The sequence below is a fragment of the Haliotis rufescens genome, unplaced genomic scaffold, assembly GCF_023055435.1.
Source record: "Haliotis rufescens isolate VD_foot unplaced genomic scaffold, xgHalRufe1.0.p SCAF_2, whole genome shotgun sequence".
NCBI lineage: Eukaryota > Metazoa > Mollusca > Gastropoda > Lepetellida > Haliotidae > Haliotis > Haliotis rufescens.
In genome coordinates, this window is record NW_025963890.1 from 62938077 (window position 1) to 62964286 (window position 26210).

The window sequence follows — 26210 nt, forward strand, 5'->3', positions numbered from 1 at the left end:
ACTTCACAGAAAATGTCTGGCCATAAATGCATCAGATTTGTTACAATTACTGGTTTAAGCTCTAATTTTAATTTTTGCAGAGAAATAAAAGAACACTTTAGTACCTGATGAACAGATGTTCTCGATAATGGTATGACATACACCATTTACACTTAATTGTCAAAAGTATTACCACAACAGCATTCCTGACTTTCACCTATCTCGTTTGATAGTTCTAAAAAGATGATATCTGCTTCAATCAAAACTTCATTGTAAATATGCAGCTTAAAAATTTACCCTTGACGTTCAAAAATTGTATGAGTGCTTCAAATAATATTAAACAGATTTCCATAATGAAAAGAATACATTACCGAAGCTCTACTGAGTATATGTTATATTTTTATTAATGCAAGTTAGATGTATAGATACAGAGAGTTTATACACAAGTGACGACAGATCTATGTGCACACAGCAGGTCATGATGACTTCTTGGAGTCTTCTTCATCCTCCAACGTGGGCGGATGCTCCAGCACGGAGTCGATCAACCCAAACTCCTTCGCTTCATAGGGGTCCATGAACCGGTCCCTCTCCATACTGTCCTCTGAAAACACAGTAGCTTACATTGAGGTGAGGGTAAATCAGGTGTTGGGGTGAGTGAGTGAGTGAGTTTAACATAAACCCGTCCTTCTCCATATCGTCTTCTGAAAACTCAGTAGCTTCCATTGAGTCAAGGCGAGGTAAACGCCAACAAATTGGTCGCGTTCAGTATTATTTCACTTATATAGCGGTGTTCAAGCACGTGTGTGTGTGTGTGGCTGCTTGTACTAGTCCTTACAAATGCCGGTTTTACATTGCTAGGACACTGACATATCATGCCACAGTTTAACATGGATACCCCACTCAGACACAGTATACTGACTCCGAGCCGACCAGTCCTTGTTTTAGCCCCTTAATGCTGAACGCCAAGCAGGGAAACAACAAGTACCACGTTTTATTATCTTTTGATATGACACAGGCAGGGGACACTTTCCAGGGAAACGCACTAACCACTAGATTTCAGATTATTCTAAGTAAAACAGGTTGTAAAAGCTTACAACTTTGGCAAAATCAATTAGCAAGGAATGATTTGAATTCATGATCAGCAGATACTCATACAACAGCACCTTAGAAACAGGGCCACCCTTGTTTGGTTGTTGTTTAATGCTGCACGGTCTGTGAATAATCAAGTCTGGACCAGACAACCCAGTGAGTGACATCATGAGCATCGATCCACACAATAGGGATACGATGACATGCATCAACCAAGTCACCGAGTCTGACCACCCGATCCTGTTAGTAAGAGACGTGCCCCCTCCCCCCCCCAAAAAATGAATCCTTATATGTACCTGGAGGAGGTCAGGTGAATTGGTGTTTAACATCGCGTCCAGGACAATTGCACTTATTACTTATTTTGCGACCTGCATGCATGTGTGTGTGTGTGGCTGTTTGAACTCGTCCAGACTGATGCCGATTTATAGTGCTAGCTCAATGAGATGACACAGAATAGTACCATCTTTAAACGTCTTTTGGTATACTCGGCCAGAGATCGAACCCCAGACATTCCGCTCTCTGGTGGACAATCTACCGCTAGACCACGGAGGCGGTCCATGTACCTGGTCGAACTGAAACCAACCCCTTGACATCACACATACTTTGGATATGTAATGTAACACTAACTAGTAATGTAAAACATGCATGACCAGATGTTTCTATTTCTTCATAAATACTGACTGCAAAAATATGGGGGAGGGTATAAAGACTGACATGACATCGCCAATGTGCCCAATGTGATCAGACCTGCAGTATATATTCACACACCACGTCAAGCTCTGCCTTTATTTAAGAGTTCTCACGCAAGTATTGACATGTATGTGCCTCTGTTTACCCAGCAGTGAATGGGTACCAGTAGGACGAGATGGCAGTGTCGTTGTTAACCCTACACAACTCAACAGGCAGCTTGGGTTGTATACTCCCCAGGGAGCTGAGAATGATTGTTGAGTGCACACCGATCCAGTGACCAAGACAATAATCGCTCTTTAAGCATGCCCCTGTGTGGTGAAGAAATCTGTGCAATATTAATGGCCTATTACCGTATTCAACGTAATAAGCGCCCCACTCTAATAAGCGCCCACGGCGACATTTGCTAATATTTTGGCTGGTGAACAATCCCAATTAGCATCCCTTCCGATTGATCAAGACTTATTCATTCGCGTATAATACGCACTCGTGTGTTATATGCACCCTTAGTTATGGGCTAATAAATTCTGGATTATATATATAATATCTGTCATACATAAATACTTCAGTCTGTAAAAACCACGAAATTTATCTTTCAACTCTAATATATTGGCTAGTGAACAAACCCAATTAGCACCCCTTCCGACTGATCAATGTTCACAAGACTTATTTATTCGCGTACAATACGCACTCGTGTGTTATATACACCCTTAATTATCATGGGCAATTAAATTCTAGAAAAATATATCTGTTGTAAATAAACATTTCAGGCTGTCAGCATAAACCATGAAATTTATCTTTCAACTCTGTTTTTTTCCACCAAAATAATATTCTAATAAGAGCCCCCTATTTCTAATTTTGAGAGAGCCCTGGGCGCTTATTATGTTGAATACGGTATTATTATTATTTGTAAGTATGTCACACTAACTCCAGACAAAAGCCTCACAAAAGTCTGACAAACTCAAGACTACAGTCAGGTAAACTGGATACAAACATCTGACAAACACTAGACAAAAGTTGCTGGAAACATGACTAACAGGTACAAGCTTACAAGAGAAGAGGTCAGTGTTGTTGTGGAAAGTGTCATGTTCTCACCAATGCACAACATCATACCAGTGTTCGAAATACCTGCCTGCCTGACCGTCCGAGACGGGTTGATTTCAACTCGGGCTGCCAGATTTTCAAATCCCCCTGCCCGACGGTCGGGTTATATTTCATATGTAAAAATATTCTAAATATTTCCCGATGATAAGCATTATTTACATGATGTATTCTAGGATATTAAATACAAATCTGACCTAAAAAGTGTTTGCTATTTCTTTTCTTGCATTACTTCATGTTCAATGAATTCGATTTAAAGTTTTAATTAAATTATCCTGAGAAACATATGATTATAGTGGGCAGGCAGGTTTTGGTCAGGGCTGGCAAGTATTTCAGCTAGCCAGTCCTGTGGTCTGGCTGAAATTTTGGGAGTTTCATACCCTGATCATACTGACCTATAACCTGGAGAGGCTGCTTCGTGTGTTTAACATAGAGTCTGTTGATCTGCTTCTTCAGTTTAAGAATTTCTTCTGCTTGGATCTGGATGTCTGTGGCCTGACCCTGGAATGGTTAAGTGAGCGAGTGAGTGAGTGAGTGTGGTTTAATGCCTTTACTTAGATCAATATTTCAGTTTTATTAGTGTGTCAGCTTCCAGTTGGGAGAAAATGCTGGAGACATTATCTTTGTGGAATAAATGTTGAGTTAGCAGACTCATGATTTGAATCAAAGGCCTTGGCCTACTTCTTCTTCAAAAAGACTCACTGTGTAAATAATTGAATCTGGCCTAGACAATCCAGTGCTTGATTTGGTGAGCAACGATTCACGCCATCAACCAAAACACTGAGTCTGACATCTGATTCTTTTAATCGCCTCTCTTGTCACTGCATGCGTAAAATTGTACTTACCGGTAACGTAAGCAATTTAGTGGGTGAGAGTGAATATGATTTTATGCTGCTTTTAGCACTATTCAAGCAATATCTCGGCTAGGACACCAGAAATGGGCTTCGCACATTGTACCCATGTCGGGAATCGAACCCGGGTCTTCAGTGTGGCAAGCTTTCTCTTTTACCACTAGGCTACCCGACCGCCCCTAAGCAATTTTACTTACCAGGTTTGGAAAGTCAGACAGGGCATTTACACATACCACTGCAACTACATCACATCTCAAGAGTTCACTCACCAACCAATGCTTTTACAGAGTTCAGTCAATGCTGAGGGTGACGTACCGATGCCTGTCCTGATGGCTGGTGAACCATGATTCTGGAGTTGGGTAGCGAGTGCCTCATCCCTGATTCTCCTGCACTCATCAGCAGTGACGCCATGCTGCATGCCTGACCCACACACCAGGTGGCGATAGGGGGCTGGATGTACTGCATGGTGTCGTAGATACCCAGCCCTGCTGTCACGGAGCCCCCTGTGGAACACACACAGCACTGTGTTTGTTTGTTGTTGTGATAAGACAGGGATGAATGTGGGTCATGCAGTTTGTTTGAATGTTGTTTTACGCCGCACTCAGCAATATTCCAGCTATATGACGGCGGTCTGTAAATAATCGAGTCTGGACCAGACAATCCAGTGATTAATATCATGAGCATCGATCCACGCAATTGGGATCGATGACATGCATCAACCAAGCCTTAATATAATATACCGTATTCAATGTAATAAGCGCCCAGGGCGCTCACAAAATTAGAAATAGGGGCTCTTATTAGAATATTATTTTGGTGAAAAAAAACACAGTTGAAAGTTAAATTTTGTGGTTTATGCTAACAGCCTGAAATGTTTATGTACGACAGATATATTTTTCTAAAATTTAATTGCCCATAATTAAGGGTGCATATAACACAAGAGTGCGTATTGTACATGAATAAATAAGTCTTGTGAACATTGATCAATCGGAAGGGGTGCTTATTGGGATTGTTCACTAGCCAATATATTAGCAAATACCGCCGTGGGCACTTATTAGAGCGGGGCACTTATTACGACAAATACGGCAATCAGGTTTGGACCTGACAAACCAGTGACTGTAAACATGATCATCGATTCACGACATTGGGGCTCAGTGTTTGTTCTGTTTGTTGATTAAAGCTGCTCTTGTCAGTATTCCAGCAACATGATGGCGACCTGTAAATAATCAAGTCTGGATTTGACAATCCAGTGATTGACACTGTGAGCAACGATCCACGCTTTCAGGGCATGGTGACCGAATCAACCAACTCAATGATCCTGTACACCCAATCCATTAAGTCCCTGCTCATAACCAGCATAGGATGCTGGGGACCTATTCTAAGCCAGAATCCCAACAGGGGCAAGCAGAAGGACATCAAGGAAGATCAAGACACATAGCCTCACCACATGATTCACCATAGTCGCCCCTTACACCCAGCAACAGTGTGTCGGGGATATTTTCAAAAAGGCTGCTGACCTGGGCTGTTGATGTACATGTGAACCGCCTTCTTGTTGCTTTCTGACTGTAGGAACAGCAGCTGGGCCACCACCAAACTGGACAAGTCATCAGTTATCTGTGCAGGGAAACATGGAGTGGTTATCTATGATGCACTGAACACATGATAGTTACCATATATAGCTCTGGATCCCGTTTCACAAAGCAATCTAGTGCCATGTTCATCATAACTCCCATTCTGTAACACCGACTTATGACAGTCATAGCGCTAACATCGCTTTGTGGAACGTGACTCTGTTCCAGGGTTCGCCCTAGACTCCAATATCTGAGGGTCACCTTGACTCAGCCTATGCATTTTTGGGAGTCAAAACTATTTTTTGAGAGTCAAATGTTTTATTGTATGATAAATGAAATTTAGAGTGTTCACTGTTAATTTTGCTCTTAAAGTTAAGTGTCTTTTAAATATTACATGTCTTTAGTTTATGTTAACAAGTGCTAATCAGTGTACTGTACTACAGAGAAATAAAGGATATACGAACGAAAAACAAAGTTTGTTGGTTTTATTTTTTCACTATCTTTAATTATTTCACAGATCATAAAACAATTTACAGTAACACTAATACAGGACGAAAAAATAACATCAGTCTCAACTGAGAGACAATTCTGAATCATGGATGGATATTTAAATACATTTCATCATGTTCATGCTAGATTATGATTTAATATCACCAACTCATTCAGTGAACAGTGAAGTTGAACTGAACTTGTGAAGCATTATCTCAGAAACACATTTGTGTTAAATAGTGTTCAGTAGTACTTAACTACTACATGTAGTACTAGCATCTTAGTCTACTTTCTCCTTTCTCTAGTTTGAAATAGTTCAACAGCTTTTCAAAAGTCAAATTGTGTCACTCGTGGCGGGCCTTGTAATCTTATGAACATAATTCTATTGACAGCTGTTTGGAATAATCTCTAGGCCTTGTTCCACAGAGTGATCGTAGCACTATGAATTTCATTAAGTTCATCTTCATGATCTTAGCACTAAGATCACTTCACCATTGTTCACATTTTGGAATGTGACCAAGATATCTAAAATTCTCTGACTTGAAGTTGAATACAAATTGTTCTGTTTTCCATGTTTTTCATAGCAGGTTAGATGGCTATTATTTGGAACAAAGGTTTTGTTTGTTTGTTTGTTGTTTAACGCTGCACTCAGCAAATATTCCAGCTCAATGGCGGCAGTCTGTAAATAATCAAGTCTGGACCCAACAATCCAGTGATTGACATCATGAGCCTCGTTGTACGCAATTGGGATACCAAGTCAACCAAGTCAGCGAGTCTGACCACCCGATCGCCTCTTACGACAAGCATGGGTTGCTGAAGACCTACTCTACCCCGGATCTTCAAGGGTCTGGAAAAAAGGTTAAAAGGAAAAAACAATGTTTACTTACTGGACCCATGACGCAGATGATTCTTTCCTTGAGGAGTCTGGAGTAGATGTCGTATGCCCTCTCGCCCCGCCCTGTTTGTTCTATAACAATCGGCACCATGGGAATGTGTCTCACACATGATGTCTGGAGGCCCCGAACAGCTGCTGGACTGCTGCATACTCGCAACAGTGCCTGAATTCATTAAAATCAAAACAGCGTTCGAAAGTGAGAATAACAAGGGTCATAAAGAGATGACACATACCCCCAGTCTGGTGCAATTCGAAAATTTGTTCTGTGAAGAAAAAAATAATACTGTTCAGTATTTTTCAAAAAGCACCAAAGTGAGAGAGTCATGTCGGAGTCACCAGAAATGGGGTTCACACATTGTATCCATGTGGGGAATCGAACCCACTTCTACGCCGTGACGAGCGAACGCTTTAACTACTAGGCTTCCAATTAACCATTAAAGAAATCGCATAGGCCAATATCATCACATAGTCGCGACTGAAAATATATGTATCACAAATTTCGCATTACGTAACACCTTCAGGTGTGCCCGTGTTCTTCTCTAATTGCTGAATCGATCTTCTGCTAGTAAGGCAGTATTACTGACACTGAGTGTTCACGACCAGCTGAGACTGACCTACCACTTGTAATTCACCTTCATGCACTTTCTTAAGTTTTAACGGGAATGAACAACTAGTAAATGAATAAATGACATGGAATTTTTTATGATGCAAGACTGCTTACCTTCACACAATTCATTTCGATAAGTTTGCTCTAAGGGTCGACACTTCTGACAGAAATAAAGTCGCAAGTAACACGTGCATTCTACTTCCGCAATAAACACGCACTTGTTCTACTTCCGGTAAAATGGCGGAATGACAACGACCGCAGCCTTTACGCTGAATTATTTTAGAGGATTTATGATCAATCCTGAATTGTTGGGGTATTTAAAAAAATGGCAACTAGTTTAAGAAGAAACACATTTACTCTTAAAGGGTATGAACCATTGATTTGAACTTTGTTCACTCGTATATCAAAGGATGCACTTGACATTGATTTGTTTACAGCTGTCAAATGCTGTCTGCTCCAGTTGCTAGGCAAGCGAACAAGTCCTCATGTCTGCTCTACCGTATTCCAATGCATTTTCATTATTGACATTTGATAAATAGGAATGTGCTTATGCTTATTTGTATGTTCAACCTTAATTGACTCTAATTTGGGAACTTTCCTGTCTAATGCTATTGTTATAACAATCAAATAACCAGCTTTTTACTTTCGTTTGTTTTGCTTCTTTCACAAGAGAAATTCTTATAATAGATAACGAATAAAATGTCCTCATTCAGTTTCAGGAAAATGTTCCAAAGCATTGTGTGCTGTTAAGTAAAAATTTAATAAACAAAATAATAACTTTAATCAGAGACCATATAATAGATCTATAAGATCTATATGGTCCCTGCTTTAATACATTTCCGACAATTTATTCCATTAATCCCATGTAATCACTGTGGCAGTGAGGCTTAAGTTGAATTATGCATTTTGTTTGGATATGTCATTACATGAAAACTATTTGTTATATTGGGTTAAAACTGTTGATATATATCACAAATCAGTGATCGATGACATAGTCATGGCATTCCAATCTATCAATGACAGCTTACAGTTACACATTTCACACCTTAATATACTGGGACATGATGAATGTTCACCACACTTAAAGGAAAGCACAAGTTTAAAAAACCTATTCTTTATTTGCTTAGATCTGATCTTCCACCATCTCTTCAACCAACATCAGGGATGGATCGTCAGAATATCATGAGACTGAAGGTGAACAGAATTGCAATTGTACAGGAACTGAAGGTTGAGCACATCCTGGATCAGCTGTGTGATGCCAGGATTCTCAACCTGAAAGACAGGAAGAAGATAGAGAAAGGAACAACCCCAAGTGACAGAGCACGAATCCTCATTGACATCCTTCCAACAAAACCTAAAGATTCTGACTGGTACAAGTGTTTCAGAGAATCTTTGCAGAATCCAGATGCAAATGTTGAATTTCGAAAAAGGTACAGAGATCTGGTTGAGTTTCTTGACAACACAGTCATCCATCGGCCTGCCTCCCAGGCGAGTCGTTTCAGTGATATTGATAAAAAGGTAGACAGTCTTCAGTACCCAAAATACGAACCACTGCCAGCTATCACCGAAAAACTAGGAACACAGAATATTTTATACCTTGAAGGAACAAATACAAGCAGCGTCCTGACCGAGAGTGCATGCACCGAGACTGAGAAGGGCACTCAAGACAGCAATTTAAGTAAACCTGAAGCAGAAGATAAGACGTCTGTGTGGAGTGAGGACAGTCCGGAGTCTATGACACTTATCAAAGGTTTCTTCCATCAATGGGTTCCAATTCCGGATAACTTCCATTCCTTGATTGAAATTCCAAGAGAACAGGTAAAAGAACTGACTGAGTCGAGTGAGCCAGAGGATCAGGAGCTGCTTGAGACAGAAAAAAGAGCCTGTCAGAAGATGAGGAAGCTCGAAGTTGTTGCTGCACTGAACAGAAGAAAACAGCTGCCATTAGGATTTGAAATTGGCATGTGTGATGCTTTTCAGGAATTGCTGGCTGAGCCAGAATTGTATCCCTTTTATCTTAAATATTTCAGACATATCAATATGAGTGGTGTGAATATAATTCGAGATATTGCAAATTCGTACCACTCAGTGCTTGAAGCGTTGGAGGTAGCAAAAAGCACAGAAGCCACTAAACAGGTTATAAGTACAGGATTGAAGATAGTCGACCTGTTCATTGACTTCAACTGTCTTGCTGAGGCTGAGGAGGTGATGAGTGGTCTGATTCGCTTCCTCAACACAAACCCCTGTATCGAAACATGGATGGCAAAGTACAAGGGCTACGTTAAGTTGATGCATCTGCGGAACAAAAACTATGATTTTAATGGCAGCCAGCAGGCGTACTTCTGGTCAACTGAGGTCACATGGGCCATCAAGATGATGTCATTCGGACAGGATTTTATTGATGAGTCGGGGACATTTGTTGGACTTAGTTTCATGCTGTTGGAAACTGGTTCTTTGACACCTGCAAGTGGGTGGGCAAACAAGGCATTGAAGGTAAATCACTGGAGATTTCGGAGTTGCTTTTCTATTATTTGGAAACTCTGGTATTGCGTCAGCATCAGCCCTAGAACACTCAAAGTCAGTTGGTCAAGCGGGTATTCGTCTAAGACTGTAAATAGATATGACACAAATATCACACATGAAATATCGGGGAGGAAAATTCAATCATTTGCAAAATTTCCACAGTGTGATTTGTGACTTGGTACCTTAATTCAAGGGGACGAAAGGACTAATTATTTATTACAGGGGGTTCAGAGCTTTTTGATGCACTAATATTCTGAATATAATTACCCTCCTGAATGCTTGTCATATTTGTTTATGACCCTCCCCCTGTTCTTGTAGACTTTTTGTACATGTCCTCCCCAAATAGGTGTTGTTGTTTTTTATGACCCTCACAACGAATCTGTCATATTTTTTAGTGACCCTAATTCCATGATTCCTTCTGACCTGCCGCCCCTATAATAAATGACTGGTCCCTAGGCTCTGTCAGTCGTACAAAAAGGATTCAAGTCTCTTAACACTGTTTTTATATTTGTTTTTGTTGATCAATCTATCAGTTAAGGATTATCCTTAATTACACTGAGATAGTTTCTCAATTTCACATTTCCCAAACAAGGAGCTCGTTTCCAAGAAATAACATAACAGTGCAGATTATCATTTTAAAAATACCTGTTGTGTACAATTCACACATACAACCCCTACCCAGGTGAGCTAAATAATTGTTATGGCCTAAAAAGTAATTGCCTTCAAAACAGTCCTGACCAAGTGAAATTGGAACTGAAACATTCCCATTTGTCTGTTGTTGTACTGAAGTGTTGTACTGACGGTGTTCACATTGTTCCCCCAGGAAGTGGAGCCTGACGACACGTCCCAGGTGATAGAGTGTCTCTGTAATGCTGTGATGGTATGCTGTGCCTCGTGGCAGGTCAACAAGGCGGAGATGCTGGCAGTGCAGGCTGTGCAGATGGCGAGGTAGTGCATGCTTCTGTGCAGTATGCCCTGGTGCATCAAACTTCACACATTGCTTTACTTTACAGCCACTGCAACAAACAGCAGTTTTTAAAAATACCGTATTCGACGTAATAAGCGCCAAGGGGGCTCTCAAAATTAGAAATAGGGGGCTCTTATTAGAATATTACTTTGGTGGAAAAAACAGTTGAAAGATAAATTTCGTGGTTTATGCTGACAGTTTGAACTGTTTATATACGACAGATACAGAATTTAATTGCCCATAATTAAGGTTGCATATAACACACAAGTGCGTATTATACACGAATAAATAAGTCATGTGTACATTGATACATCGGAAGGGGTGCTAATTGGGATTGTTCACTTGCCAATATATTAGCAAATATCGCTGTGGGCGCTTATTAGAGCGGGGCGCTTATTACGTCGAATACGGTAATATTGAACTTAAAGTTTTAAAAAATTGTGTGCTGTCTTTTTAATTGTTAAAAACAAAGTAAACCTGCCTTGTCCATATAGCATGGTATATGCCAGACCTTCAGAACTGGTTGTATTTTGTCCGGTGTTTAACACTAAAATTGAATAAGAAATTAGGTCCCCTTTTTATTTATTTATTTGTTTCGTTATTTTCATAAAATACAACCAGTTCTAAAGGGTAAACATATAAGGTAAGTTAATGCAAGCATGAAATAAATGCAAACAATGCGAGTGTCCCTTGATCACATTATAAAGTGATGCCATTTTAACTATTAGAGTATATTGTCATGTCAGGTTCACTGCACATGGGAGGAAACATGGACATACTAGTACTTGGTGCTGGGGGTGTTGTTTATGTTATATTGTACTGCTAAGTATCAAACAGTTCTAGAAAGGGGGATATTCTGTCGGGCTTAACACCACCTTGTGCGGCTTTCTTCCGTTTGTCAGTACAATGTTAAATGACTTTCCATTGTCCATGACACGGTATGATTGTTGTGAATAATCAGGTAAGAAGACTATCTGTTATATACAAGCTTCATGTATGTATGTCATGATTTGGAGGCAGATTGTTCAGAGAGTTTGTGGTCTTGTCATCAGACTCCTATTGCTTGAAATAGAGACATCCCATATTCATGCAGGGATTGACCTTGGACAAGTAATGGGGTCCCATCTTCCTGGGACAAGGGTGTGAACTGACTATAAAAGTCCAGTTTCCACCCTTGCTGAACCATGCTGGAATTCGGGAATTACAGTTTGGTTGGACTAATGAGTCTATGCATAGTACGATCAAAATCGTGTAACGAACCACCGTTAGACATGTTCATTAACAACATAAATTTCAATGTGCACATTTTGGTCAACTGCATGATTTGTAAAGCATGTGTACTGTCAACTGGGTGTCGACAGATATTTTGCAAATCTTTTCATGTTTTTAATTAAGGTGTTCAAGTGATTTTATGTGCTTCGCAGGGTAAGACCCATTTTATTACAACATAACAAGATAGACACAATTTTATGGATAACAACTTCTTTAATACTGTGAAAAGCGACGTTTCGGTATAGATCCTTATACCGTTGTCAGTCTAGCTTGACAACGGTATAGGGATCTATACCGAAACATCGCTTTTCACAGTATTTCAGAAGTTGTTATCCATAAAATTGTGTCTATCTTGTCATCCGTCAACTTCTAAGTAATGCCTATCAAACAAATTTATTACAATATAGATCTTGATTATCAATTAGATCGTCTTGACTTGGTGTCGCCATTTTTTATAAAGCAAATACAAGTGATATGAGAGATGGAATCTGATTGGTCAATAGGAGGGACGTAGAAGGGATATAACTCATAATAGCCACTGATGGCGCTCTGATCAAGTCTTGAAATTCCAGCCTAGGTCAGCAAGGTGAATGTATAATGTCATGAATAATGTTTATGTTTAGAAGTCTTCTGTTATAGCTTATGTTCCCTGTATAGACTGACATGTATTGTTGCTGTTGCAGATCAGTGTATGGCAAGTACCATCTCCTCCACCTGAAGGCGTTGCTCCACTACTGTCATCTGTCTAGTGAGTTCCTGCATGGCGAGGAGGGACTGCAGGCAGCTAAGGTACATATCTCCACCTTATAACAGAACAGACAGCCTCCGTGGCCTAGTGGATACAGGAGCTGCCCAGAGAGTGGAATGTCGGTGGTTGGATCCCCCGTCGTGTCATACCAAAAGACGTGAAAAGAAAAACAATGCTTGTTGTTACCCTCCTGGCTGTTGGCATTAAGGGGATAAAACAAAGACTGGCTGGCTCGGAAACAGTATATATACTGTGTCTGAGTAGGATGTCCATGTTAAACTGGACCCGTGAAGATTCCGGGGTAGAATAGGTCTTCAGCAACCCATGCTTGCCATAAAAGGTGACTATGCTTGTTGTAAAAGGCGACTAACGGGATCGGTTGGTCAGGCTCGCTGACTTGGTTGATGCATGTCATTGATCCCAATTGCGTGGATCGATGCTCATGACATTAATCACTGGATTGTCTGGTCCAGACTCGATTATTTACAGACCGCCGTCATATAGCTGTAATATTGCTGAGTGCGGCGTTAAACAACAAACCAACCAACCAAACCAACCATGTTAAACTGAGGCATGACATCTCAGTTGGCTAGCACCTTAAAACCAGCGTTAGCCGGACCAGTACAAGCAGACACTGGTGCATGTAAGATGCTACATTAGTGCAATAATCTCAAACACTATGTTAAACCCCATTTCACCTCCCATCTAACAGAACAATTGTAGATGCATGGAAACATTGTATTCTCATTGTTCTTCCAAGAATTTCATCATCTAGAATATATATGATGAGCTTGATTTGGTGTTGTCCTGATGTTTATATTTGATGTTCCAAACTTGTCAGACATAAGGTGAGGTGAAATTGGGTTTAACGTCAAGATTATTGCACTTATATAGCGACGTGCATGCACGTGTGTGTGTGTCCCGATTTATAGTGCTAGCTCACTGAGATACCATGCCGCAATTTAACATGAATACCCCACTCAGACAAAGTATACTGACTCCAAGCCGACCAGTCCTTGTTTTAGCCCCTTAGTGCCGAGCGCCAGACAGGGTAACAACAAGTACCATCTTTTAAAGTCTTTTGGTATGACGCGGCCGGGGATCGAACCCAGAACCTTCCGCTCTCCGGGCGGACGCTCTACCACTAGACCACGGAGGCGGTCTGTCAGACATAAGAATCTGTTCACTTTGTTTTGTGTTCTTTAGTAGTAATTTCTAAACAAATTAGGAGACATTGTGTTTTGTATTTTGCAATCAGCAGTTGGTGTTCAGAAGCTGATGTGTTTTCTTATGCTTTATTATGGCCCTGTACTCTGAGGCACTGCTAATTTACTGTTCAGAGTTGCTTCCCTTTGTCATGTAGGGATCTTTTGGTTTGGGGTTTGATTCCCAGATCTTTGGTTGTCAATACTATACCCAATCTCACAGGTTTCTCCAAAGTGGCAAATGTCTGCAACCTGTATTACTCAATTGTATCTGCTGAGGTGAGGTGAAATGGGGTTTAACATCGTGTCAATTTCAAGTGCTGATAAACCAAAAAACATAATCTTGTCAAGCTGGAATTGAACCCATGATCACAGGTTTCTGGCACGCCTAAGGGATGCAACTCTAAACAACAAATTGTGACGCCCTTCACATCTGGGCCAACCGTGCCCCATTATGCTGAGATGTTACTCATATGCTGTTAGAAACAGCAAACAATCATTCACTCACTTGATATACTCCTAGGAATGTTTGAGCATCGCTATGAGGATCTACAGCTGTGAGACAATCCAGATCGCGCTGGCACACCGTGCTGTGAGTCGGGCTCTCATGGCCACCCAGAGGTTTGATACTGATGACTTCTACTTCCACTCCATGGAGGCAATCCGCATCGCTCGGAGTCAGCTGCCACAGGGACATCCCATGCTTCAAATGTTCCTCATTACATTTGGTGAGTATAGGACAGAATAGACCTGTTCCTCATTACATTTGGTGAGTATAGGACAGAATAGACCTGTTCCTCATTACATTTGGTGAGTATAGGACTGAATAGACCTGTTCCTCATTACATTTGGTGAGTATAGGACAGAATAGACCTGTTCCTCATTACAATTGATGAGTAAAGGACAGAATACACATCACAAACAATATAAGTTGAAGCAGAATCATGTAGCCTCGGGCTCGTGGTATAAAACGAGGGACACATAAAACTCTATGTACCCCGAGTGATCCTGCTACAACAAATTCATGTTTAAATATGATATTTTAAACTAATTCAAACAAATTCCAAATTGATAGAAAACAGCTGTTCAATTGTACTGAGTTTAGCTTGCGCTATGTCACGTAACTTCCATTGACGCGGAAAAAGCATGCAGCTTTTTGCTTAAAAGCAAGGTATAAGGGATTTATTCTGCCTTAGAAATCCACATGCTGCCTGATTTGCTTGTGGCAGGGTATAAGAGATTTATGCCCCCGCTGAGAAATATATTCCTATCCAAGGTGGGTTACGCAATATTTTATCAAAATTACGTGGACCAATCACATCTCATCATTCTGACATAGAGGTATGATAAAAGACTTTGAATGGAAGAGTTTTGCTAAGGGCCCATTTTGTCACAGTTGGGAAGTTTAAAAGATGTCATGAAAGTCAGAGGCAAATATGTGAATGGAGTCTCAAGATAATACAGATGACACCATATCTTGCCACAGCTTCCTGTGATCCTACTGATAAATGTACCTGCATCACCAGCAACAGTAAACAATAAACCACCAGCTTTTCTCAGAACTCACAACTTGAAGATAATAACAACAAATTTGCAAACTACTGAGGAAAAGTTATCAGACGTAACATAAAATGCAAGGGGTCCCTGTCGTTACCCTAATGTTAAGAGTTAAAGATTTAGAGGTTCCCTAGATTCAAATACTACAAGCAGATGTCAGGGGCCCCGGGACCACCCTTGACTTTGATTCGGACCTGCAATAAGAAATCTCTACTCGCCCAAATATACCGTTAACATGGGCAGATTGTTTACAGCCTCAGCACTGCAGTGGAAATCTCTGAACTGTTCCAAGGATGAGCAGGACTCCACACTGAGGTGGGCCGAGGCTGAAGCTAAGCAGGCCCTGGTGATCGTGTCCACCAACTACGGAGAGATCAGTCTGAGGTCCGCCCAGGTGTACTCCCTCCTGGGGCAGATATACTCCAAGATGAACAGGTAGGGGCTGTAACAATGTACTCATCTTCCCGAGGCAAGGGAGTTAACTGACTGTAACAGTCCAGTTTCCACTTTTGCTGAACTAGGCTGGAATTTCTGAGCTCGATCGTAGCGCCACCAGTGGCTATTATGAGTTATGTCCTTTCTATATTCAAACAAAATGGCAGCGTCCAGTGAAGACGATCTGATAAATAATCAAGGTCTTTATTGTAACAAACAGGTCTTACTTCATGAAGTGCATCAATTACATGAGCACCTTGATTTAAAACATGATAAAGATTTGGAAAATATATGTTCACACTAAATTGGTGGTACACATGCTTTGTAAATCCTGCAATCAACCAAAATCTGCATGGCAATTTTCGAACCAGGTGTCGATTTTGATTTTGCTGACTTGTATTCCACAAGAATTTCATTCTGCCAGATCAACATTGTATCGTTCGTTGTCCACAGTTCTTGTTACTTTATCCAGAGAACATATATAAAAATAGACTGAGTGGCAAAGGAAAGTGTACACTTTAAAATTTGATTTAACCCCAAATTTACACAAATATTATCAAAACGTTACAAGGCTGAATACTAGGGCTGGCTAAAGATTGATCATCAGAATTATCGTCAATGGGAAGAAATATTAACGATTATCGATATGAAATTGTTGTCATTGATAATAACTTACATAAACTATTGCGATGAAATAAAGTTTAGATTTACCGAAAAAGACTCGTTATTGTCAATAGTGTCAAGTGTTGAAGACGGAAAGCAACTGTTTTTGTTATATCTTTTATGTCCACCAAGTAATCTATGCTTGTCACTGCTCACCAGTGGGGTGAAACATGTTGATTTCTTTCGGGATTTTGCTGCGTGTTTGCTTAAAGTTACTTTCTAGTACTTTTTATCGATAATTGATCGATATTTGGTTGGGGATTATCTCTATAATTTATATCGATAGCCAGTCCTACTGAAAGCAGTTGCTGAAACACTGGAAACTCAAGGTCCAAAACATCTATGATATCCGTATCAGATACATCACCATCAAATATCCATTTCTTGTTTGTTTCATTTTTAGCCACTGTCACACATGGGTTTATACTTTCTATTGTCCTGATTCCATATCTCTACTTTATTATTTCGGGGAGGTCGGGTAGCCTAGTGGTTAAAGCGTTCGCTCGTCACACTGAAGACCCAGGTTCAATTCCCAAAATGGGTACAATGTGTGAAGCCCATTTCTGGTGTCCCCTGCCGTGATATTGCTGGAATATTGCTAAAAGCGGCGTAAAACCATACTCACTCACTCACTTTATTATTTCTGTCAAGTATCTGGTAAATAATGGATATGTCAAAATTCTTGGATACCCAGCAGTATGACATGAACTTATAATAATAACAATAATGTGCATATTTATGATGTGCCAAATCCCTAAAGCATGCTCCAAGTGCTACATTATTACTTATATTGCAAGATTATCTTAGTTGATGTGTGAAATGATAGTAATGTGTATGTGTTTTGCCCTTATTTCCAACAGGCATTTTTTAATCAGATGAAACGGGTTTGACAACATTTCTTGTATTTGACAGTTAAATGTACTGTTTTTTAAGTCATCCCGACTTGGATGCAGATTTGTGAGTACCGGAATCTACACATAGCTGATGTAAAGCAGTAGATAGATGTCTTGGATATGTTTATTATATATATAATCATGTTCAGTACTGCATATTTAGCATGCTTTTATATATCATTTACACATGTTTTACCTGTATGCATGCATAAAGAATAGATGAAGATTTTGATTTGCTGCAATTCTTGCACAAAGTAACGTAAGAGCTACTTTTATTATGTGAGCCAATATCTTGATATTTTACTGCAAAGTTTGTCTTGTGATTCCTTTGTATGTGGCAGTAAACACATCTCAGTTTGTAGACAGGGGTAGACAGACACCACTGGTCATATCCAACTAGTCCTAGAGTTTTGGAGTTTTGGAGAAGACTAGTCTGTATGGAGTTTCACTAGTCTTGGACTTATGGACTAGTGACCGCATCTATCCCTGTACTCTCTGCTCCAAGAAAGAATTAAGAAATATTATTGAAACCCTTCAATGCTTTATTTTTCACATCTTAGCACATTTCAGTTAAATTTCAAGAATATCAGTCGCACCACGATGTACCAGTGACATTTCAAGACATTAATAATTGTGAAAACATATCTTAATGTCTTCATAGTACAGATGGTTGATAGAAGAATTGATAGGAATATTTGCTGCCTGTGCATGATTTTGAAGATGCCAATATCTAGACATAACACTTCCTTTATGAACTTTTATTCATTCAGAATGTGCTTTTGCTTGTCATAGTAGCTCTGGTATCATTTTCATTTTGATTATGTTATATTTTTAAAGGATGTTTTACTTTTTATTAGAATTTATGTGGTAACCTGTAAGGCTTGTCGGTGTTTATAACAAATTGTTGTGAAACTATCACTATTTACCAGAAGCAATGGTCTGTTATTTGAAACAACTACAAATTCTCCAAGGGGAAAACTCATATGTATTAATAACTTTGATGGTTGAAAGATAGTATTGTTACATTCTGGTATTTGTACTTGTAAATGTTAGCAATTCTCAGATCTGTTTGGTCAGTTGAAGCAATATGATGTCATACTGATGCATTTTTGGTTGGTTGGTTTTTTAACGCCGCACTCAGCAATATTCCAGCTATATGATGGCGGTCTGTAAATAATTGAGTCTGGACCAGACAATCCAGTGATTAATATCATGAGCATCGATCCACACAGTTGGGATCAATGACATGCATCAACCAAGTCAGCGAGTCTGACCACCCGATCCAGTTAGTCACCTTTTACAACAAGCATAGTCATCTTTTACGGCAAGCATGGGTTGCTGAGACCTATTCTACCCCGGAATCTTCACGGGTCTGATGCATTTTGAAGAAACAAACAAACAATAAGGTGTAATCAATACTGCATGGCATTACAAATGTGATATCACTTCATCTGAACTGCATGTTGATTTCAGTGGAGTTTCATTCATTAGTTTCTTTATTTTCTTTCTTAAATTGATAATGGGTTAAATAAAGAAACATCTTCTGGAAGGTTAGAATTCTTTCAAGAATTAATGCTGTAAGCCGCTTGCTCAGTTCATCAAACATCACCCACTGAATCACATTAGGACCTTGTTTGTTATTCTCTCCATCTCTTCTCCAGACTGGACGAGGCGGAGAAGCACCTGGAGCTGAGCATGTCGTACATGCGTCTGTGTCAGAGCCCCGGCAGCAACTATCTCCTCCTGGCCATGGCAACACTGGCCACCTTCTACAAGATCGTCAACAAACCCACCCAGGCTGTGCCCCTACTGCAGCAGGTCATTGCAGCAGTCGGTAAGTAGCGGAGTGAGTGAGTGGATGTTGTCTAATGCCAGGGTCAGCAATATTTCAACTATATCCCACCTGCCTGTAAATAATGAGTCTGGACCAGGCAAACCTGTGGTTGTAGCATATTTAACGTACCATACCGTATGATGACACACAATCTTGTTTGTTGTTTAAGGCCACAGTGTATATACTCAAGCTAATCATCCCATGCCTTCTTGCCCCGTGGGGATTCCGGGTTAGAATAGGTCTCCAAAAACCTAACCCAAATAGGTCTCCAAAAACCTATGCTGACCCGTGAAGATCCGGGATATAGTAGGTCTTCAGCAACCCATACTTGTCGTAAAAGGTGACTATGCTTGTCGTAAGAGGCGACTAACAGGATCGGGTGGTGTGGCTCGCTGACTTGGTTGATGCATGTCATCGTATCCCAGTTGCGTGGATCGATGCTCACGATGTCAATCACTGGATTCTCTGGTCCAGACTCGATTATTTACAGACTGCCGTCATATTGCTGAAATATTGCTGAGTGCGGCGTTAAACAACAAACAAACAAAACAAAACAAACCGAAAACCTATGCTGGTCGTAAGAGGTGACCAAATGGATAAGACAGTCAGGTCAGTGATTTGGTTGATAGGGTGTCATCGTACCCTAATGGTGTGGAACGTTGCTTACAATATGAATCACTGGATCATCTGGTCTAAACTCAGTTATTTACAGGCCGCTATCGTATAGCCAGAATATTGCTAGATATGAGACAACAAACAAAGAAACACTGCTTCTAGAGAGCCCATCACCCATGGATATGGTTACATCTCTCGTTACAGAGTCACCCGGGTTCTACCTCCGCTGGGTACACATGTGTTACGACAACCTGGTGAAGCTGCTCCAGTCTGGGGGACAGAACAAGCAGGCGGATGACGTGCAGAAGTCTCTGTCCCACTGGCTACAGGAGAACCCAGCCCTGGACAAGCCGGTCAGTCCGGACACTCTCCGACAGAAGCCGCCCCTGTACAAGGAGTTCCTGGAGAAGTATTACAAGTGGGGTGCCACTGTGAAGAAAGCCCTGCTGGGATTTACTGCAGGGGATGGCAACTAGAGATATCAGGCAACACAAGGAGGCAGCAGTTGTTCTTTCCATCCCCATGTCACCGCAGTGGATCGATGTTAGACAATTATGAAGAATGACAGTTTGATACTTACCTATTTTTCCTTCTATATAATATATACAACTCCAATTTTGATAGGAATTGATATACAAAACTGATTTTCATAATACATCAAGTGTTTATTTAATAGAATGACTTATCTGATTATCCCTATCAAAAGTTGAGTAGCATGCATAGTGAGAATTCTTAAGAAATTTGGATTATTGTCTAAATTATTGATCATTCATTATTTGTTATTTTGATATTTAAAAAAAATATTTTAGGGGGTATTTCTTTTCCTCACTATATGACTCCAAGTCAGTAGAAATATTTTATGCAAAATTCATTGGTTTGCAGCTTGAAGTCAATTGTACACAAAAATACAAGCATCATCAGCAACAGACATTGTATCAAATTTGTTTTGTTTGTTGAAATTGTATTAATGCATTGAATTTGTTTTGATTGTTTATATTTGCAGTATGTTTGTTGTCATAGATCCTGTTTAGAGGGAAGACATCCTAAATTAGGATGTACAGGAAATATATAACACAAGGACAGAAATGATTTTATCATTATGCAGTCAATATGTAAATAGACACATTATGAGGACTATGTACATGACGCTATCTTTCCGTACAGATGTAGCTTAGTCTGAGCCCTCAGGACAAGAGCAGTTTTATGATGATCTCCTCGCTGTGTCAGTGTTATGTGTATAGTGTTAGAAGTAAACTAAAACCCCACTAACCTGCAATTACCGGTACAGTTGAGTGTCTACTTATGTCAGTGTTATGTGTATAGCATTAGAAGTAAACTAAAACCCCACTAACCTGGACACCTCAGTTTCCAGACAATTACAGTTGAGTGTCTACTTATGTCAGTGTTATGTGTATAGCATTAGAAATACACTGAAACCCCATTAACCTGGACACCTCAGTTCCCAGACAATTACAGTTGAGTGTCTACTTATGTCAGTGTTATGTGTATACTGTATAGCATTATAAATACACTGAAACCCCATTAACCTGGACACCTCAGTTTCCAGACAATTACAGTTGAGTGTCTACTTATGTCAGTGTTATGTGTATAGCATTAGAAGTAAACTCAAACCCCATTAACCTGGACACCTCAGTTTCCAGACAATTACAGTTAAGTGTCTACTTCTATGATGGACATTAGTCCATAGCAGTGATTCATTAAGCCAAACAGTTTTTCCAGATTTCAGGGGAAGTGGTACTGTCCTGATTGTCAGGGTTCCACTGTATACATCAGTGTTACAGATCTCTTCATTTATCATATGTGACATCAAGGCCGTAGTTAACTTTTTTTGACTGAGGGGCAAATATTTGTACAAGTATCACTTGTCCCGAACTTGATTCAAATAAAACTGTTTTCTATAAAAATTCTAGGGGGGCAACTGCCCCCCCACCCCCCTTGCCTCCCCGGCTATCTATGGCACTGGACAAGTTAAACACTAAATACTGATGCTGGGTCCTTTCTACAGAACAGTCTTTATTTTTTTACACTGGACAATATAGTCCACTATACAAAACACTTTTTATATACATGTCAGTGTACAAAGTGCCTGCTGTGTGAGAAATGTTTAAGAGTATGAAATCCCTCATCACATATAGTTACGAGCCAAAAACATATTCGCACAATGAAGACAATATAAAGTAAAACTTAACATATTTGCTCAATCTGTGTACCTATGTTAGTAATTTCAAATATTGAAAACGTACCAAGTATTTTTCTATGTTAACCTACACAGATGAGACAATATGTAATCTGTACATGACGGCATCCTTGTGTAGACCTCCTTGTTGACCAGTAGACTCACTGGTATTGCTTTGATGTGATATTACACTGTTTGATTTAATGTGATATGAGACTGTTTGAATGTGTGCACAGATTATCAGCATTACCTATGATTATCAAATATCTTGTACTGCTTTACTTGTTGAGTATAGTACATTGCGATGACCATATATTGATTGTAATGCAAACTGGTGCATCTGTTATCATTGTTGCACTGGTGATGTCTGTTTCATCATGAAGATAGATATATTCCACATAATAAGCGCCCTGCTCTAATAAGCGCCCACGGCGATATTTGCTCATACACGTATATTGGCTAGTGAACAATCCCAATTAGCACCTCTTCCAAATGATCAATGTACACTTATTTATTCGTGTATAATACACACTTTTGTGTTATATGCACCCTTAATAATGGGCAATTAAATCCTGGAAAATATATCTGTCGTGTTTAATACGCACAGATTTTTCTTTTGTATCATTTCAGGCTGTCAGGATAAACGACAAGGTTTACGATTTTTCCATTCTGTTTTTTTCTCACCAATATTAATTTCTAATAAGATCCCCCTATTTCTAATTTTGAGAGCGCCCAGGGTGTATTACGTCAAATATGGTACATACACTCCATGAGCTGCATGTATTTGCAGATTTCTTGTACGGATGCACGATTCGGTGCATATGTGATATGCGTCTGACAATACAAAACAGGATATGCTTACTGATGTATCATTTCAGATTTTAAAATATCTAATGAGAATAAATGAGGTTTTTCAATAACCCGACCCGATTACGAACTACACTCCCTTAATCTACCTGGGTGCTGTTGTACAAAACAACCTTAGCGCTACGACTGTGGTAAGTCTATGTTAAGGTATGGGAGTTACTTTAGCGCTAAGATTGCTTTGGAAAACGCCACCCTGACCAATACTTTGTAGCTTCCTGTCTGACAAGAGGTCAGTGCTATTAACCAGTTTGTGTTGGCTTGCTTGATCGGTTAATTTAGGCAAGAATATGTTAACTCTCGGCCGAACTTGAAAGATGGATAAATGCTGAATGTATGAAATGCTGTACAACAAAAAAAGTGGAATAATAAAAAAAAAATATTAAAAAAAATATGTTAACTAATAAGGCAAGCCAGCACAAATTGGTTAATAGCAATGGCCTTTTGTCAGACACACTACAAGGAATATGGAGAATTCCATCCAAAATGCACCATATCACCACAGCGTATTGTAAAGGTGGTGTATTGGGGGATACCCCGAACTTCTTAGTCGTTACTTCTGCAGACAGGCTTTTGTTCTACAAATTTGAAAATATATTCATTGCACCTATAAACATTCCATATGAATTTGAGCTACATTTCCTCAGTGAGGAAGCACTTGTTTGATGGATGTACATTCCGTCCTAATTGTGTACAGCACTTGCATCCTGTGATTACGAGCAGTAAAATCGTAAAACCTCAAATAATACACTGGTTTTATGATTTATTGATACAGGCTCATCTTCAAATAGTGTAAATATTCATAATGAACATGTTATGACCACTGTAAGTATAGTCACCCAGTTGTCATGGATACTATCCCATGCACCGGCTGCAGTGTTTCACTTGGAGGATTTCCAGATAATGCCATGTGTGTCATGGATGTATTTGATGAAAGAGTTCAATTTTTCAACATTCGTTGATCGGTTTAACTTCAGTGGACAAGCTAAATAACTGCTCAGGATACAAAACAGTTGTGACTAACAAAAGGATCATAAGCTCTCATGCATTATCTTGTGGATTACATCATGAGAACTAGGGCAGGGACGGGTTAACTCAGGTACTCGGGTCGGGTGGGTCCTGAGTAGGACCCGGGTACCCACAGAACTACCCGGACCAGTGGTTAGTCACCCAATATTGTTTCACAACAAAAACTCACTCGATTGGTTACACTACAAGTCGCTAATGTTCTCATTTCTTTTTGACGATGCACACATTCCTTTTGACTTGTATATGTTTGAATAAAGATAAAGCTTCTGTCAACTTAAGTGTACCCATGATCTGATTGTTTGATACATATATCTAAATAGGCCAGGGCTGTGATAAAACAATCCCCATTTAGACATTTTATTCCCAACTCTTGAAACCTACAGCGTGTACCCAGGTAGGGTCGGGTATATGGGGTCAGGTACCTGGGTGGTAAATTTGGACTCATCCAAGCCCTAATGAGAACATATAGTCCATTGCAGCAAGTCATGATGTTGCCTTCTTTGTTGCCTACAACGTGCACATGCAGAGAGTATATAGTTCACTATTGAGTCACATTTGTTGAATCACAGCATTCTTGTTGTCAGCTTGACTGGGCTCCTGTCAACACATATCAACAGTGGAACCAGTTTCTGTCTTAGCGTGTCACCTAGCATTCCTGGCGTCAGCTGACAAAGAGTTAGTTTGAAAGTTTCAGTATATATATGAATAAAGATCAATGTTTGACTAATATCTAGTCTCTGAAATGAACATATTTTACTAAAAAAAAGTTGTTAAATTATGGTTTTTAAATATAACCAAAAAGAGACCAGACCCTTTTTTTAGTTTCAGACTCGCCAAATATTATAGACTTGCATGGGTTGTATTGGATATATTTGTTTCAGGGTCGGTATGACAGACTAGGATCATTGTATACTGTGATGTTTGATATCCAGATTTCTTACTTCATGTTATTGTCAATGGTCAGTATAGATTGTGCAACTTTTACAAAGTATTGACAACATTAGTGATGTCAGTTCGACAGATTATTGCCATAAATAAATATATTTATAAATGAAAATGGGTAAGTTCTTTGTCAACTCATTAATATTCACTACTGCTTGAATCTACGATACTACAAACACAAACACCTTTATTCCCCATGGTTTGTTTGTTTGTTTGTTTGTTGTTTAACACCGGACTCAGCAATATTCCAGCTATATGACAGTGGTCTGTATGTGATCGAGTCTGGAACAGACAATCTAGTGATTGACATCATGAGCATTGATTGGGATACGATGACATGCACCAAGTCAGCGAGTCTGACCACCTGATCCCGTTAGTCGCCTCTTACGACAAGCATAGTCGCCGTTTACAGCAAGCATGGGTTGCTGAAGACCTATTCTACACAGAGATCTCTGTGATGAAAAGACTGATAGATGTCTTTTCTTGCCTAACAATAAAAGACATGAATATGTGTTGTTGGGCTATATGTATCTCGGTTATCATGTGAGTGAGTGAGTTGGGTTTAACGCCATTCCCTTGAACAGTGAGTGAGTGAGTATGGTTTTACGCCGCTTTTAGCAATATTCCAGCAATATCACGGCAGGGGACACCAGAAATGGGCTTCACACATTGTACCCATGTCAGGATTCGAACCCGGGTCTTCAGCATGACGAGCGAACGCTTTAACCACTAGGCTACCTGACTGCCCCCCATTGAACAGTATTCCAGTTATATCACAGCATGTCAGCTTCATAGAGAAGGAAAGCCTGAAGTGATGCAGGACGTTTACGACATTGGTGAAACCCACAAGCATGGCTATGGTGCTGGGAACCTAGAAACATGATCAGGGTGAACCAGGATTCAAACCCACTGTATAAGGTTATTGGCATACCTAAGGGATGCAACTCTGCACAGGGAATTGTGGCACCTTAGCCAACTGGGCCACCCATGGCCTCATGGTTGAGTAGTAAAACACACAAGTACTGGTAAGTAACAGGTTTATTCATGATGAAAGTAGAAAATATATCTGAAGTAGCAAACCCCTAGATAAAGCCATAACTGAGCAGACTTCACTAACAACACAGTGAAAAAATATTTTTTAAATATTGCAAGACATTCAAATTTGGGCAAACACAACAGCCCTTTTCATCGATGGACCTC

General features: G+C 39.9%; 2 protein-coding genes across 3 annotated transcripts; one reads left to right on the forward strand and one right to left on the reverse strand.

Moving 5' to 3' along the window:
• Positions 1–358: 358 nt before the first annotated feature.
• Positions 359–7496, reverse strand: LOC124142753 (ATP-dependent Clp protease proteolytic subunit, mitochondrial-like). The gene is made up of 6 exons (XM_048400301.1): positions 7381–7496; positions 6652–6822; positions 5222–5318; positions 4023–4210; positions 3252–3357; positions 359–580 (listed from the first exon to the last, which is right to left on the reverse strand). Exons 1-6 carry the CDS (start codon positions 7393–7395, stop codon positions 456–458), a joined length of 702 nt encoding a protein of 233 aa, XP_048256258.1. The 5' UTR covers positions 7396–7496; the 3' UTR covers positions 359–455.
• LOC124142824 lies at positions 7493–25125 on the forward strand. 2 transcript variants are annotated; one of them, XM_048400299.1, is made up of 9 exons: positions 7493–7632; positions 8394–9759; positions 10613–10737; positions 12712–12817; positions 14505–14709; positions 15793–15973; positions 17570–17593; positions 19191–19363; positions 20183–25125. In XM_048400299.1, the coding sequence occupies exons 1-9, from the start codon at positions 7592–7594 to the stop codon at positions 20452–20454; spliced, it is 2493 nt and encodes an 830-aa protein (XP_048256256.1). In that variant the 5' UTR covers positions 7493–7591; the 3' UTR covers positions 20455–25125. The 2 variants fall into 2 exon arrangements, with proteins under 2 accessions (XP_048256256.1, XP_048256257.1); XM_048400300.1 differs by lacking the exon at positions 17570–17593.
• The last annotated feature ends 1085 nt before the right edge of the window (positions 25126–26210 follow it).